Below are 16,525 nucleotides of genomic sequence, written 5' to 3' on the forward strand. Positions count from 1 at the left end.
GCACAAGGCAGCTGAACACTCCGCTGTGGCGGCCCTCAGGACTGGGCTTCCCAAATACAATTCTAAGCAGTGTTGTATTGTGAGCCGCCCCAAACCCAAAAGGGGAGGAGCATATAGGAGTCCAATAAAATAAATAAATAAAACAAATTAACCCCTTTAAGCCCAGCAACCTCAGTGAACATTGAATGAAAAGTTATTCAACCATTTCCTTTGTCTTGTTTGAAAAAGGTGCAGCCTCTGATCTGATTTATAAATGTCAGGATGTCTTCCCTCCTGCCATCAAAAGGCAGGGGATGGGTATAGGGTCTCACACCTGGCTGAGGGGAAGGGGCGGCTCGCACCCCCCTGTTATGTTAATGGACCTTTCCCCTTTCCTTTTAGTTTTCTTTTGATGCTTGCAACTGTAGATAACTAGGAGCAACCGTAGCGCCTTCCCACGGGAGGGGGTGGCAGGTGGCTGAGAACTATCATTGCACTGGCCTTGAGACACTCAACTCCCAAACATCTTTCTTCTGCTGCTGCATTATTCTCACATTCCGTGGGAAACTGGGAGGGGAAATTTATGACGGGAACTCCAAGGGAATAAAGGCAACTGTATTTTGGTATTCTGAAAGCCAGGTACTAGCTGTTATCAATAAAGATGTCTGATCCAGCAACCAGAGTCCACTTATTGACTTTAGTCTCAAGACCTGACAATAAACAAATCCCTTCCGGGGTGCTTTCCTGGGGATTCAAACCAACAGATTATGTTTTTAATCTACATTTCTAGCGCTGTTGCTGAAGCTGACGGCGTTGAACCCTTGATCAGTGTTCTCAGCTCCAAGAGAGACGGGGCTGTTGCTAGTGCTGCCACCGTTCTCACAAACCTGGCCACCCAGGAGCCGCTGCGTGTCATCATCCAGAGCCACAGCGTCATGAGCGCGATTGTCGAGCCGCTGCATTCCTCCAACAGCCTTGTGCAAAGCACAGCCGCGCTCACGGTAGCTGCAGTTGGTTGTGATGCCGACGCAAGAACTGAGGTGAAGTATATACAAAACATTGTCTTTTTTTAAAAAAATCACAAAACCCTGATTTATTTTGCATTTTGAGTCTGTCTTGAATGAATGCATTTTATCACGTCTCTCGGGGAAAGATCTGTTTACCTATGGCTTTTTGTAAAATGTCAATTTGTAGTAAGCACAGGGAAAAGCAAAGATATACTCTTGCCTGTCCACCACTTTTGGGGAAGGTGGAAGGTTTAAGCCACATGGGCTATTTTAATGCAATGTGAACTAGTATACTGGATCCAAATAAGGATCCAAATATTCTTCTTGTGTATGTCAGGGGGGTTGTATCTAGGTGGTTGAGATGCATCCCTACCTCATTGTAACTGCTAACACCACACATCAAATGCTGCTAAAAGATATATGTGACCAGCTGGGGGGTGGGCATAGGGGGTGGGACTTGGCGCCATTTTGCCCTGGCCACCGTTTTCTCCCCCTACGCCATTGAGGACTGGGGAATGATGCATTAGAACAAAAAAGACAATAATGTTATCCCATCAAAAAATGGACAGATGACAAAGGAAAGAATGTGGCACACAACCACGTACCCCCCAGCCCTGTGGTGGGCTAGAAAAGGTTAACAGTAGGTGAAGGCCCACTGCATGCAGATATACCACCTCACAAGACAGTTGGTTCATGAATAAATGACCCAACTTTGGCAATGGAAACAGTGCATAGAGGTTAACCAGTGCATAGAGGTTAACCAGATGAAGCTTTTCCTCTCTGGTAGCTTTTCCTCTCTGGTAGCCTTAGCCCATGAAAGCATCCCGATCTGCTCCTGGCATGCTAGGGCAGGGCACTTGCATGTATCATGGAATCATGGAACCATAGAGTTGGAAGAAATCTGAAGGGCCATCAAGTCCAACCCCCTGCAACGCAGGAACACAGTTTAGCCCCAGTTTTGTTCTGGGCAAAGGGATAAAGAGAGGCAGGTGCACTGTCCTGATGCAGGACAGAAGTATGTGTGGAAGCTCTGGTGCAGACACAGGTTTTCTAGCTCAGCCATGATAGTTGCCAAGTGCTTTGTACACAATCTTCCCACCTGGATGAAGGTAAGCAGGTTTTTGTTTGTTTGTCTTCGTAGTTACGGAACGCGGGCGGGCTCGAGCCTCTTGTTAAGCTCCTCCATTCAAGGCATGACGAAGTTAGAAGAAATGCTTGTTGGGCTGTTATGGTTTGTGCCAATGATGAACCAACAGCGGCTGAAATGACCAGGCTCGGGTGAGTAGAATGTGGCGGAAACGGCGAGTGGGAGTGGATGGTTGAAGTGGCGTCGTTTACATTTATGAATGTCTGTGCCGGAGAATTTTCACTTTATTTAAGATGTCTGTAAATAGAGTTTAACAGAAATGGTTTCTAGGTTGAAGAAATTAGAAAAGAATCCCTGTTTCATTTTGCCAGATTTTTGCACAGTGTAGTGATGCAGTAATCTTAATATACGTAGAACAGGCAGTATTCTTTTCCAGCAGAAGTAATTGCAGGAACTTATACAATGGTTGGTGTTGCCATGTGTTGGAAGCCACTCATTTGACTGCAGTGTTGCAATCTGGGCAAGCGCTCAACATCCTGGTTGCATGACTGACTTCAAGTAGTGCTTCCAAATGATGGAGAAGAAAGAGCCTTGATCCATTTCCTGGCATTCAGTCCTGAGTCAAATATTATCATATCCAACTGCCTTGTTTCGTGAAAATGGTTACCATAGAGATTCAGGTGTACCTCAGAGGCGCACGGCATATAGGGAAATGGGTTCACCCTTGTCCCCAGGCACACACCTTTTGGTCATGTGGGGCGGAATGCTGCCCCCTCCCCACATGACCAAAAGGTGTGCTCCCAATTGCATGTCACTGAGTCCCCCCATGCAGGCCGGCTCCTCGGCGGTGGGCAGCTGCAGGACCTTCCTGGGCTGCTCGCTGGTGCTAAGCCCTGCCCCCGGCCTCTGTGCCGGCCGGCTTTTGCTCTCCCCAGTCCCTGCCGGCCTGCGAGGAGGCCAGGGGTAGGGACTTGGTGGCAGGCAGCCCCGCTCCCAACTCCCACCTCCAAGCATGGGGGGTGCAGGAGTGGAGGGCATGGGGGGTGCCCAGAGAAGGGGTTGTCTCCCGGCGCCATTTCCCCCCGATATGCATCTGGTGTACCCTACTGTCTAATATGAATAGATTGTTACTTGTGGCCCTGCATTAAGCCTTCCTTTCTAGATCTATTTCCTTTTAAGCTTTTAGTGTCTTGGCAGCTGCAAAACTGTTGGTTCCATTTTGTAATTGGGTGTGTAGTTCTGCATAAAGTGCATGTCTACTCGCTGGGTTCTTGCTGTGGATCACTGGTCGGTTTTGTGATCATATCAGAAAATTGATTATTTATTCATTCTAGACCTGTTTAGCCCCTAAGTAAAGATAAGGGGTGCGCGCAACAAGTATGAACAGCTAACTGTACAACTCAAATTCCAACATCATGGCAAGCCCAGAGTTCTTAGAAGCCCTCCTGGCCCAGGCTCCTACCAAGCTCATTAGCAAAATGCTGGTTGAGATAATTCAGCTTTACTTTGCTTCTGAAAAATCATCAGGGTAGGAGCCTTTCCAACAGCTTCAGGCAAGCTATTCTACCACCTAGGGGCCACCACAGAAGAGGCTCTTTCTAAGTTACAGGTATAATTTGTCAGCAAAATTGAGTTTTAGTAATCATCAATCAGCTGAGCAGAGCAACCTTAGTGGAGCATATTGGGAGAGTTGTCTCCAGTAGATATTTATGTCCCAGACAATAAGGACTGTATAGGTAGCCAGCACCTTGCACTGAACAGGAGGTTGCAGTATTCTGGTCTGTTTGGATCTCCAGGTTGCTGCAGTTGCAAGAAACTTATCTTTGTTTGTTTTTTCTTTATCACAAAATATGTTTGTTTAAATGACAAAAGCCTGAGTCTGAGTTAGAAATCCATGTAATTTGTATTAACTGAATACAATACCATATAGGGACACTATTCTCCATAACAGTCTCCCTACTGCCAGCGTGGTATAGTGGTTAAGTGTGAGTGGATTCTAATCTGGAGAACTGGGTTTGATTCCCCACTCCTGCACCTGAGTGGCAGAGGCTCATCTGGTGAACCAGTTTCGTTTCTGCACTGCTACATTCCTGCTGGGCAACTTTGGGCTAGTCACAGTTCTTTGGAACTCTCTCAGCCCCACCCACCTCACAAGGTGTCAGTTGTGGGGAGAGGAAGGGAAAGGAGCTTGTAAGCCACCTTGAGTCTCCTTGCAGGAGAGAAAGGAGGGGTATAAATCCAAACTAATACTACTACTACTACTACTACTACTTCTTCTTCTTCTTCTTCTTCTTCTTCTTCTTCTTCTTCTTTGTGGTATTATGGAGAAGGAAAGTGGCATGATATAGATTGATCTTGTCAGATCTTGGAAGCTAAGCAGGGTCAGTACCTGGAGTCCATCAAGGAAGACTGCTGAGGAAAGCAATGGTGAAACCACCTCTGCTTCTCACTTGCTGGGGTTGTCATAAGTTGGTTGCAACTTGACTGTACATGCATGCATATATGGTATTTTATTTGGTATATCAGTTCCTTGTAGTGAATGGGATATAGCATATTGAATAATCTTTATTTCCCTTTCTAACAGTGCTTTAGACATTCTTGAAGAAATTAACTTATCCATTGGGCGAAAAAATAACTTCAGTGAAGTGGCTTTGGAAAAAATACTTGACCACAACCTTCCCCAGAAATATAGTCAAATGGGATATTTAGCATCCAGTAATATAATTTTGGATGGATTTTATGATTATGGAAAGGTAAAACCCTTTAAATTAACTGTTTCTTCTTTGCTCAGATGAGAAATTACATCAGGAAAGCTCAGAGAACTTGTATCAAGGCCACATTTCCCATCCAGGAAACAGCCTATTCCTTATCAGACTTCCCAAGACATTACTTGTTATTCTTCTAGCGGAGCTGCTCCAGCTTAACCCTACTGGAACCAGTTGGTGTCCATCACTACCAGTAGTGGTTAAGAGCAGGTGCACTCTAATCTGGAGAACCGGGTCTGATTCACCACTCTGTCACTTATTTATTTATTATTCTTGAGCTGTGGAGGCTTATCTGGTGAACTAGATTAGCTTGTGCACTCCAGCACATATCAGCTGGGTGACCTTGGATAGTCACAGTTCTTCAGAGCTCTGTCAGCCCCACCCATCCCACAGGGTGTTTGTTGGGGGGGAGGAAGGAAAGGAGATTGTAAGCCCCTTTGAGTCACCTTACAAGAGATAAAGGGGGGATATAAATCCAAACTCTTCCTCTTCTTCCTTCTGTTGGATGATGACGGACTTCCTGATAGACAGTTGCTCAGTGGAAAAGAGTCTGTGCTGCCTTGGTCACAGGAATTTGGCTGTGGGATGCTCTCTTGCAGAGCCTGACCATTCTCACCTTATCTCAGTCACCACCTCCTGGTGCTGCTGGGAAAGAAAGTATCTCACAGCACTGTGAGCCTCTTCTTAATATATATTGTGAATCCAGGTGAGCCTGGGTTATAAACAGGGATTTGCATTTTTAGGAAACATTTATTTTTGCTTTGTTTTCCCGGATTGAAGAAGAAGAAAAAGAAGAGTTTGGATTAATATCCCCCCTTTCTCTCCTGCAGGAGACTCAAAGGGGCTCACAATCTCCTTGCCCTTCCCCCCTCACAACAAACACCCTGTGAGGTGGGTGGGGCTGAGAGAGCTCCAAGAAGCTGTGACTAGCCCAAGGTCACCCAGCTGGCGTGCGTGGGAGTGCACAGGCTAATCTGAATTCCCCAGATCAGCCTCCACAGCTCAGGTGGCAGAGCTGGGAATCAAACCCGGTTCCTCCAGATTAGATATACGAGCTCTTAACCTCCTACGCCACTGCTGCTCCTTTGACACACAATTCAATATACGATATTGAATATATTCAGTATTCGTATATCTGCTATACATGTTACATGCATAACTGATGGTTTTCTTTATGTTTAAATGCATACAAATTCATTTTTCAAACGACTCTCTTCTCTTTTATTGTGTTTTGGACAGAGACCCACCAATTTTGTATGTCTTTTTTCAGAAGATGAACAACAAACTTAGCACTATGAAAGCATTTTTTAAAACTATCTTTTCCATTAATGCAATTTAATATGAATTGAAGGAAGAAGTGGTTGTATAAAACCAAAATACCATCATTTAAAAGTTTACTTTGTTGTACAAAAACACTTTGCAGTTTCTGTTAACATTTTGCTTTTCTTCTGAATTGATGCAAACGTTTTCAACAGCTCAGGTGGAATTGGAACTTAAAATACGATGTGCTTCATTCTAATCTCTTTACAGGTTAAACGGGGTATAAAGCTATTGCCTCTGGAAGAACTCAGTGCTCAGGAACTCAATGACCGCCGTGCTATCATCTTAGTGAATACTAAAGCACCCGAAGCGTGAGTCTGCTCAGCACTCTGGAACTGCATGTGACACGCGGCTGCAGATTCTTTAAGATATGCAACGAACTGCTTTAGGCCTTTTTCACATATGCCACTTAACAATGTTTTCAGGCAGGAAATAAAACATTTCCTCCAGTGGAGTTTCACACTATTTTTCCCCCTTTGGTTTTGGAAACATTTCCAAAACACTTTTTCTTACATTTCTGAGCTGGCTCCCCTCACCGTGTGATCATACTGAAACATTTTATTTTTCCCACCAAAATGACAGGCCATTTTCTCTTCGCCTTGTGCGGTTGCCAGACCTCAATTTCAGCACTTGCTCTGTCATTTTTTTGGTCTCTCACATCACAGCAGTGATGTAGTGCCAACGAGGCTGGGTGGGACGCAACGCCCCGGGCGGAGCAGCGGAGGGGGTGTGGCCAGGCCATGACAGGGCAGGGGCGTTCCAGGGCAGGGTGGGGGCAGATGGCGCCGCAGCTGGGGCGCAGGGCGCACACGTGCTCTGGGCGCAATTCCCCCTTGCTCTGCCTCTGCCTCACAGCTTTGCCCCAATTTTTTAAAAAATTATTATTCCTGGTGTTTTTCTCTTCCCCCTCTCCTCCCCCCATTTTTGGTATCAACAAATCAATGATGCTATGAATCATCACTATAGCATATGTTTGGGGGGAAAACTGGCAGCCAGGAAACAACATTTTGAGAAGGGGACTGCTGACAAACTTTGTCATAACTGTTGGGAACGAAAACGTCTTCAACATGGCATAAGTGGTATCTGTGGAAAAAGCCTCCAACTGGGCAGAGTAAAGCCCAGCAATGTCTGTATGAATAAAAGCAGCTCTTTGGGGTCTTAGGCAGAGGTCTTTGGCCAGTGTTAGGTTTTGGGACTCATTCACAGGGTGTCAAGTTAAAGGGCTTCTTTCAATACTTCTGTACATGTGTGCTGGTGTAACTACTAAAAACGCACCTATACAAGCACGCACAAACGAGATTGGAGGCAAGAATCTCGCACTAAGACCTCAGTTGCATTTTACATTTGCCGTGTAGTTCATTTCCATTTTATAGTTATTTATCCGCTGTGGTAAACAATACTTCTCTTCAAAGCCACATGGTTGTGACTACATAGATCAGTGGTGGCGAACCTATGGCACGGGTGCCAGAGGTGGCACTCAGAGCCCTCTCTGTGGGCACGTGTGCACAGAGCTCATCATGTGATAATAGTGCAATTATTTCAGGGAGATTATTAGCACTAAGACCTGGTTTTGGGGAAGCAGTGTAGGTAACCCTGTTAAGCGCTGTTAAACCCTACTGATTTTCATGAAAAGAACTAAAGCGTGATCCTTTACCTGGGAGTAAGCTCGGTTGCTGGCAATGGGGCTTGCTTCTGAGTAAACCCTCCTAGGGTCGTGATTCACCCATTCGAAGCGTTGCACAGTTGCTTCAAAGCAAAGCCACTGACTACTACCAAGCTTACTCACGAGTAACACGTGCCTCGGAACCAACTGTTTTTCCTACACTAAAATCTCAGTATTCAGGTTAAATTGCCATGTTGGCACTTTGCGATAAATAAGTGGGTTTTGGGTTGCAGTTTGGGCACTCGGTCTCGAAAAGGTTTGCCATCACTGACATAGATACATGTACAGTACACTTTCTAGCAGTGTATAGAAATAACGGTACTGCCATTAGTATTCTAATCACTGTCATATGACGTAGTCCTGCTCCTATAAAACTCACGGTTTGGAATCTGATAACCCTGCTCCTTTTAAACCAAACATGCTGGGGTTAAACCAAGGATCTTCTACATACAAATTATATATTCCACCAATAAGTTATTTTATTTAGTTATCTAATTAGTTTAAATATTCTGTCCTTCCGCAGAGTGTCTCATGGTCCTGTGAAGTAAGTTGAGCATCCATTTCATAGCCAGCCTGTATAGCAGCATCACATTCCTATTATGAAAACTAAAGAAGCCATGCAAGACCTGCACAAGCTCAGACAGAGAAATGGATAGAAATGGAAGCAAAGAAGAAAAAACACATCCAAAAAGAAAAGTTGGAGGAAAGGCAGAAGCAGTATCTACAATGCACGACACTAAAAGAATGCATCTCATGGTGCATCTCTTTTCAAAGGCTGCACACTAACAGACCTCAAAGTTCAATAAGTATTCAGTCCATTTCTCTGGGAGGAGCAGCAGTGGCGTAGGAGGTTAAGAGTTCATGTATCTAATCTGGAGGAACCGGGTTTGATTCCCAGCTCTGCCGCCTGATCTGTGGAGGCTTATCTGGGGAATTCAGATTAGCCTGTACACTCCCACACACGCCAGCTGGGTGACCTTGGGCTAGTCACAGCTTCTCGGAGCTCTCTCAGCCCCACCTACCTCACAGGGTGTTTGTTGTGAGGGGGGAAGGGCAAGGAGATTGTAAGTCCCTTTGAGTCTCCTGCAGGAGAGAAAGGGGGGATATAAATCCAAACTCTTCTTCTTCTTCTTGTACAATAAGCCAGAGACTGCTCTTACATATGCCTGGGACCAAGCCTTTTTTCCGTCCCTGTTAGCTCAAGCATGTGACTCCCCCCCCATTATATATTTGTTCAAATGCATTTGTTTTGTTATGTAAACAAGCTGTCCATTTGTCTGATGCTGTATTGTGCAACAGCCATGTGTTCTAATTCATTTCAGTGAGCCCCCTCCCGCAACTGAGGAAAAGTCACCTGATCTTCCTGCCCGAAGCGTTGGTACCTTCCGAAAAGCTAGTAAAGAAAAAACCAGGTATGCACAATGACTCTGCCTCTCCAGCTGTGTCAGATTCTCCATGTGAAGAACAGTTATTCAGAATTCAATGGGGAAAAAAATATCTTGTTGAAACCTTCCAGGAGATCATAAGAGTAGTGGTTGAAACTAGAGTGTGAAATGAAATTTAGGAAACTATTGTTACCTTCTCCCTACCATCCTGAGTGGTGATGTTCCAAGGTAATGATTTGGTTTTGGTTTAGTTTTGGTTTGGATTTGGACTTGGTTTAGTCCCTGTGAAGGGGAGCGTTCTGGATACTTGTGGCATCACTGAAATATTTGCTTTATTCCTTACAAGAGTTCTTATATCCTCAGGGAGAGAGACTGATTTTCCACTGATTTTTTTTCTAGAGGCTTCAGCTTAAGGCAGCACACACTATCTGCCTGCTTTCCATCTCCGTTTCAGACACCAAAATTGTTATTTCCTTCACAGACACACACGCGTGCACACACCACTGCTATATACTCCCCTCAGCTGGTAGATTTCACCTCCTCCAAGGGCCCAGCTGTCAGTAGACTGCATCCTAACAATTAGCACCATTCAGGAAGCATCTGCGGACCCTTTCAGTCCATTCACCTGACAAAGCCAGACAGCAGCCTAACAGTAAATATTTTTTGAGATAGCCCTGACTTCACGGGGTGTGTCACTTCAGTCTAGATTCACTCACGGCCATTAAAGCCATTATAACCACTGTGGAATGTCCCTGTGGTGGGCCAGTAGCCCCTCTCCCACTTTTGGCACCGGTCCAGCACAAGGGCAAGCTGGGCACTTCTTGCAGTTGGCTGTTCTGAGGCCTGGAAGAGCTGCCGGAGGCTCCCAGAAGGGTTGCCAACTCTGGGTTCGAAAATACCTGGAGATTTGGGGGTGGAGCCTGAGGAAGGTGGGATTTGGGGAGGGACCTTGTAAACGTAAGGGGTTTATATTCTGCTCTATAGGAAGGATTCCTGTCAGGTGTTTTAGGAACCTTCCTAATAATAAGCTTGATTTTCTTCGCTGCCACCAAAACTGATGAAACGGTCACCACTCTTTTTGGGAACACAGACAAAAATAGAGACTGGAACGGATTTAACTGAACAAAAACTTAAAACGTTTATTTCTGGCTTCAAAGAGGCTTCTTGAGAGGATTTACGCTTGTTGGTTTCAGAATTTAATGATTTCAGAGCTTAGCGGTTGCAGAGATGTTAATGGCACTTCACTTAAGTTTTAAAACATTACTAAACACTCGCAGGTGTCTCTTTAGTAAGACTTTTCTTCAGAAAAAGATGTTTCAGAAAAGATGTTTCTTTAGAGGTTTTACACTCTCTGTTGACAGACTCTAGTCCACTGTACCTAACCACTAAACAAAAAACCCAGTCTACGCCCAGTTGGGTTCTGGCATAACAGCCTCCCTCTCCCACAATCCCAAATTTGGCCTCTCTGCCACAGGACTGGGCCTCCCAAGACTGGTGTTAACTGTGGAGGACAGACTTTTAGACTTGTCAGAGGTTTTCCCTCAAAACACCTGAGTGGCGGTCACTCTCCTCCAGACTCAGGGTTTCAGATGTCTTAATAGCTTCCTCAGCTATTATCAAACAACAGCAGTGAGAGATCTTGGCGGAATCTCCTCACTCTGCCACAAAACGTACCCAAAGGCACAAAAGCTCACAGACAGAGCCACAAAGCCAAAAAGACCAAAAAGAAGCCTCAGCACTCTCGCTGACTCTATTTATAGTACCTGCATTTTTTTCTCTGGCCAATCAGGGCTGGCCAGAGCTTAACTCTTTCAGGGCAGACTCCACCCTGTAAACTGAATGCAGGATAAGTGCATTCGTCACAGTCCTCACTGGGATATAAATCCCACAGAGTCCATCCTCCAAAGCAGCCATTTTTTTTTACAAGGGAACTACTCTTGGTCATCTGGAAATCAATCGTAATTGTGGGAGCTCTCCTGGTACCATCTGGAGGACGGCAACCCCAGTGACCAGCCAATTTGGTCAAGATGGAGACCTGACGGATTTTCCCTCCTCGCCTTTTTCCTTTATGAGGCTGGGCCTGGGCAGGCAAGCGGGCTAGGCTCTTGTGTCATTCCTTGGCATCTCCAAAATATAGTATATATAAAATAGGAAGGATAAATGCAAAAATGAACATTGGGATGAAAGTTGTGAGATAATAATGTTGTGAACAACCCTTTATTTCTACATTTTTCTCGGTTGCCCGTCTGCATTGCAGCTCAACATGCCTTGAACTGGCCACTCTTATCATTTATTCTTGCTGACTGATGTTCTTCTGTTGTATAAAGCCAGCTATTATGATAGGTGGGGGGAAGGTAATTTCCCAGGAAATAAATAGTAAGAAATAATGTATTCCTCTCCATCAGCTGCTGCTTTTAACCCTTCCTTTATTTGGCTGGCAGTACAGAAAAATGGGAATAATGCTAAGTGCATGGAAGAAAACTTTTACTGATGAGGAGGTTCATTGCCATTATCCTCATCATCATCTTTATTATACAGTTAGCAGACCTTTCAGTAATACAGTCCTTAAAACAAATTATTGTTCTTGTGCACATTTGGTTAGCTGTGTTTGGATTGCATCCAAGATCTAGTTGTCAACATGTAAAATTATTAGTGTTGGCAACCTTGAACACATTTCTTATCCTCTATAGCTTACCTTACATGTTTTGTCCATTATATAATGGTAAAGGATGAGCAGAAATGTTCCCTAAGCAGAGGGATTCTTCCTGACTGCTCTTTATTGTGCATTGCACGGAATGGAACCTCAGTGGTTTTTTTAGGGAATCAAGAAAAGATAACCAAATGTGACATCTTTTTCCTTAATATTGGTGTTAAAAAGAGAGAGGGACCTAACCAGAGGCATATCAGGGGAAATGGTGCCCGGGGACAACACCTGCCCTGGGCACCCGTCCCCACCACCCCGCGCCCCCATAAGCTATGGGGTGGGGCTCAGGGGCAGCTCAGACGGGCACCACAGCGGCAGGCTGGCTCCTGGGCTGTCCTGCTGCCACAGCGCCCATCAGAGCCACCACCCCAGCCTCCCTGCAGGTCACCTCCTGCCCTCCCCATGCGCCCGTCCGAGGGCCTGGGGAGGGCAGGAGGCAGCCTGCAGGGAGGCTGGGGGGGCAGGGTATTGCAGGTGCCAGCCTGCTTCTGAGCCAGGTCGACATGGGGGAGGAGAAGGGTGGGGGCGATTTTACACCACTCCCCCCCATAGTTGAGCCTGAAGTCATCCCCCCCCCCCATTGCAGATACACCAGTGGACCTGATTGTATCTGATGAAACATGCATCTGCCTTAAATCATATCGGAGACTTGGCCTTACTCTGACTGGCAACCACTCCCCAGAGTCACAGAAAGAGGTCTTTCCCAGAATTGACTGCTTGCTTGAAATCCTTTGATGGGAGATGCCAGAGATGAACCTTGGGACATTCTGTGCCGAATAGTGTGCTGGGCTCTGAGTCACGACCATCTCCCTGGGTGAATCCAAAGTACACCACTGTGTTTAAAACATGCCCAATTTACTCTGGGGAATCCACTGACACATTTGCGACAGAGTCAAGTGTGATGTTGGTTCCGTCAGAGCACCAGTGAGTGGGGCCAAGATTGTTTGTGACATTGTTCATTTGATGAGGTAGATTCCTATGTGAAACAGTTTATCCTGTGATAATGTCAGCTGAAATGCAAACACTGTATTTTAATGTCATGTTTTTTGGCTGGTAATTATGATGATATTTGATGAAAATGTGGGATTGTGTCTGTCTGTAGGTTAGTGAGACCCACCTTATGACTGACTTTATTTGGCCATTGATTTTTCTGGGAAGGTACTACTGGTTCACAGTACCATGACCTCTGCATAATGTGTGCACAAACCCTTAAGAATTTTAATGAAATCAAGGAAAAATGGGGAATTACTGTGTCATTTTTGTAGCTCAGTAGATGACAAACCAGAGTCTCCAGGACGTCCTTCTTCAATCACCAAAGGAAGCAGTAGAGAGAAAGGATCAAGGTACTGTAACTTGAATGCTCTAACTATTCTTATTTACAGCCGGAGAGCAAAAAGTTAACAGTTTAATAAATGCAGCTATTTCTAAATCATGGATGTGTGCTACACTGGCAGCAGGGGCACTGGGATGGTGCACCACATCTGGTGCCATGTCCAAGTGTCGGGGGAGGCTGCAGTGACCGTACACCCAGTGCAGTCGACTTTCCACCAGGGCAAGTGCCCTGAGTGGAGAAAGAGGCGTAGCAAGGGGGGAAAGCACCTGGTGCACTGGTGCATCCTCCACCCCCCATCCCACTCCGGAACACCCTCGCCACACCCCCACAGGGGCATGCGCCAGGTGCATCGTGCACACACACCCCGCCCACACCCTTGGAACTATGCCTCTGGTGGCGCACATCTGCTGGTGCAGCCAAGCTCCATTCCCAGAGGTGGATTCGCCTCCTCCCCCCCTTTGAATGGGGCGGCTCTTAGAGTTCTACCTGGCATACTTTTGATCAACTAAAGCCCCATGTAATTCAGCCTTCATGGAATCAGAGCAGCAAAGAGCCTGCAAACATACGTTTGTGCTCCAGAAGGACCAGAATGTTTCTGAACATTATGACATACTCAGTGAATTAAAATGTAAAAATTAACTCCAAAGTATCAATATAAATCTAGGCAGAGAGCCCTTGCTTGACTGATGTCACAACCTTACTGTATGTGAGCGTGCATCAGCATTATCCTTGGATAACTGTATTAATTACAGGAAACCACCTCCCTGTCTTGGTTGAACTGAGTGCAAAACTCTTTATTAACTGAAATTTTTATATGTTCTTTGTGAACCCAGGTTTTTTTTTTAAAAAAATAGCTGTCTTGTGTGCAAGAGCCCGTTTTGCTAATCAGGCTGGAGCTCATTTCAGGGCTTTTAGTACATCAGTATTTTTCCCCCAGTGATGGCATCTTTGTATTCAATAAATATGGCAGAATGATATTAAATCTGGTTCACGTTCCACGTATTTTGATGGATTCAGATCACCTAGAGACACGGAAGAGCTGCTTAAAAGCTTACAGTGAGGCCCATATATCAGATGAAGTAGTTGTTGATGCTAACCTCTGACTATGTGGTTAACCCAATACTTAGCCCTCTGTCCCTTTCTCCTAGCACGTGGAAATCCAGCCATCTTTCTGTTGTTCTGAAGTGTACTCATTACAACAGAATAGATGGGCAATGTGTACAATGTCTACAATTTTCATATATTTTTATCTGAAAAAGAAAGAAAAATTACATAACCTGTTCCATTTATAACACAATATAATTCCAAGCTAAATCTAAGTCCTGTGCATCTCCCTCTTTCTGCAACGCTGTCGCCCTGACAAGTACACAGTATTCCTTAATTTTATCTAAGAAATATCTTGTCTGAATTTTCTTTAGTTTGCACGTTTTTGCCAGCATCAAGTCTAGCAGCTGTGATGGCATATAAAAAACGACTGTTCTGCATGTCTTAGGAATAATACATATTCAATAAGGATAATTCTGGGATCATTTCAGTATTATATGTAACTCCTTTTGAAATCATTTTAGCAACCACCTTCCAATATTTCACTGCCCTGATACATGTCCACTATCTAGTTGGCCAGTATAATATAGAACTTAAACTGGAAAAATGGAGAATTCAAACTTTGCAGTGAAACATCCATAATCTTTTAAAAAATTAATTTGGAATGTCAGTGGGGTTTACAGTACAATGGTTAGTGACAGGAACGGCTTGTTTTGCATTGACCCCGCTGCGTAGCTGTGTGGTTTTTAAAAATTCTTTGTGGTTTTTTGCTTTATTTTACATTTTACATTGCTTGCTTTTAAATGGGGAACCTTTGTGTTCATGGGACCTTTTTTGTTCTTAAATGACAGAGCAGATACAGTTCCTGTTTCTACAGCTTGTTCTGTCAATACAATACAAATCACATTATGGGGTTTCATGAGTGCTAGCATTTCTTGAGAGTTATGGTAATGCAGATTACTCGTACCTGTGAGAATAATGTCAGAGTTAACTCAGCAGACATCTCAAGAATTATGGATAATTAAATCAATCTGCACATTTCTGTGTATACGTTTTTATTCCAATCTTCACCCCAGAGAGTTTAATTCATCTATATGGTTCTTTCCTTGCCAAATTATCTTCTCAGCAATCTTGTGGGATAGGTTAGGCAAGTGAATGTCCCTTGAACACATTGTAAGTTTCATGACTGAGCGGAGGTCTGATCTAACTGTCCCCCCTGATTTTAATCTAATTATTACTGGCTTTCTCTCATAGTTCAGGGCCCCCAAGACCCTCTGGAGAACACCCACCATGTTTTCTTTCTTAACTTCCATGAAAAAAAAATGTTGTACTGAGATACATAAGAAGAGTATCCCCACAAGAGTCCGGAGGAACATATTTGGGCCTCTTAAAAAAAAAACTTTTTAACATTGTCGATGCAATATTTACTAACAATTTTTAAACTGAAAGATGTGGCTATCATAGAGCTGGTTCATCCCGTGTTTCCCCTTACATGTAAACTGATCTAAGCCATCCTAGGCCATATGTGTGCTCAGCATCAGATGTAGACATGTGACTCTTATTGTAGAGAGATCAGAGAGACAGCACAGTTTGCAGCATTGGTTATAATTGCTCTAGTTGATTCAATCATTGGAACGCCTGCTGGCTCTGTTCATGTTTGGCCCAGTTCATACTGCCGTTTTGCCTCATTAGTATGTTTCAAAGATGATTTGGGATTATTCACTTGTAAGGAGCAGCAGTGGCGTAGTTGTTAAGAGCAGGTGTACTCTAATCTGGAGGAACCGGGTTTGATTCCCTGCTCTGCCGCCTGAGCTGTGGAGGAATTCAGATTAGCTTGTGCACTCCAGCACACGCCAGCTGGGTGGCCTTGGGCTAGTTACAGTTCTTCTGAGCCACTCTCAGCCCCACCTACCTCACAGGGTGTTTGCTGTGAGGGGAGGAGGGAAAGAGTTTGTAAGCCCCTTTGAGTCTCCTATAGGAGAGAAAGGGGGGATATAATCCAACTCTTCTTCTTCTAAGGGGAGATAATCGGATAGATGTATATTTGGGGGTTGTGGGGTTTCTGGGCTGTATGGCTGTGTTCTAGTGGCATTTTCTCCTGATGTTTCACTTGCATCTGTGGCTGGCATCTTCAGAGACTGCTATTAGAACACGGCCATACAGCCCAGAAACCACACAACACACCAGTGATTCTGGCTGTGAAAGCCTTCAACAATACAGATCTATATTTATTTGTTC

The 16,525-nt window shown here is 44.7% G+C and overlaps 1 protein-coding gene across 3 annotated transcripts in view; it reads left to right on the plus strand.

Annotated features, from left to right (window-relative positions):
* The window catches only part of ARMC3 (armadillo repeat containing 3), a 73,903-nt gene that overhangs the window by 54,182 nt on the left and 3,196 nt on the right, over positions 1 to 16,525 (plus strand). For 2 of the 3 annotated variants that reach the window (XM_048510297.1, XM_048510298.1), the window contains exons 11-17: positions 770 to 1,019; positions 2,128 to 2,264; positions 4,658 to 4,826; positions 6,369 to 6,469; positions 8,345 to 8,365; positions 9,144 to 9,233; positions 13,176 to 13,253. In XM_048510297.1, the coding sequence (XP_048366254.1) occupies positions 770 to 1,019; positions 2,128 to 2,264; positions 4,658 to 4,826; positions 6,369 to 6,469; positions 8,345 to 8,365; positions 9,144 to 9,233; positions 13,176 to 13,253 (846 nt within the window). The remainder of the gene's footprint in view (positions 1 to 769; positions 1,020 to 2,127; positions 2,265 to 4,657; positions 4,827 to 6,368; positions 6,470 to 8,344; positions 8,366 to 9,143; positions 9,234 to 13,175; positions 13,254 to 16,525) is intronic. The other variant, XM_048510299.1, reaches the window with a different exon arrangement.

The sequence above is a fragment of the Sphaerodactylus townsendi genome, linkage group LG11, assembly GCF_021028975.2.
Source record: "Sphaerodactylus townsendi isolate TG3544 linkage group LG11, MPM_Stown_v2.3, whole genome shotgun sequence".
NCBI classification, from domain to species: domain Eukaryota; kingdom Metazoa; phylum Chordata; class Lepidosauria; order Squamata; family Sphaerodactylidae; genus Sphaerodactylus; species Sphaerodactylus townsendi.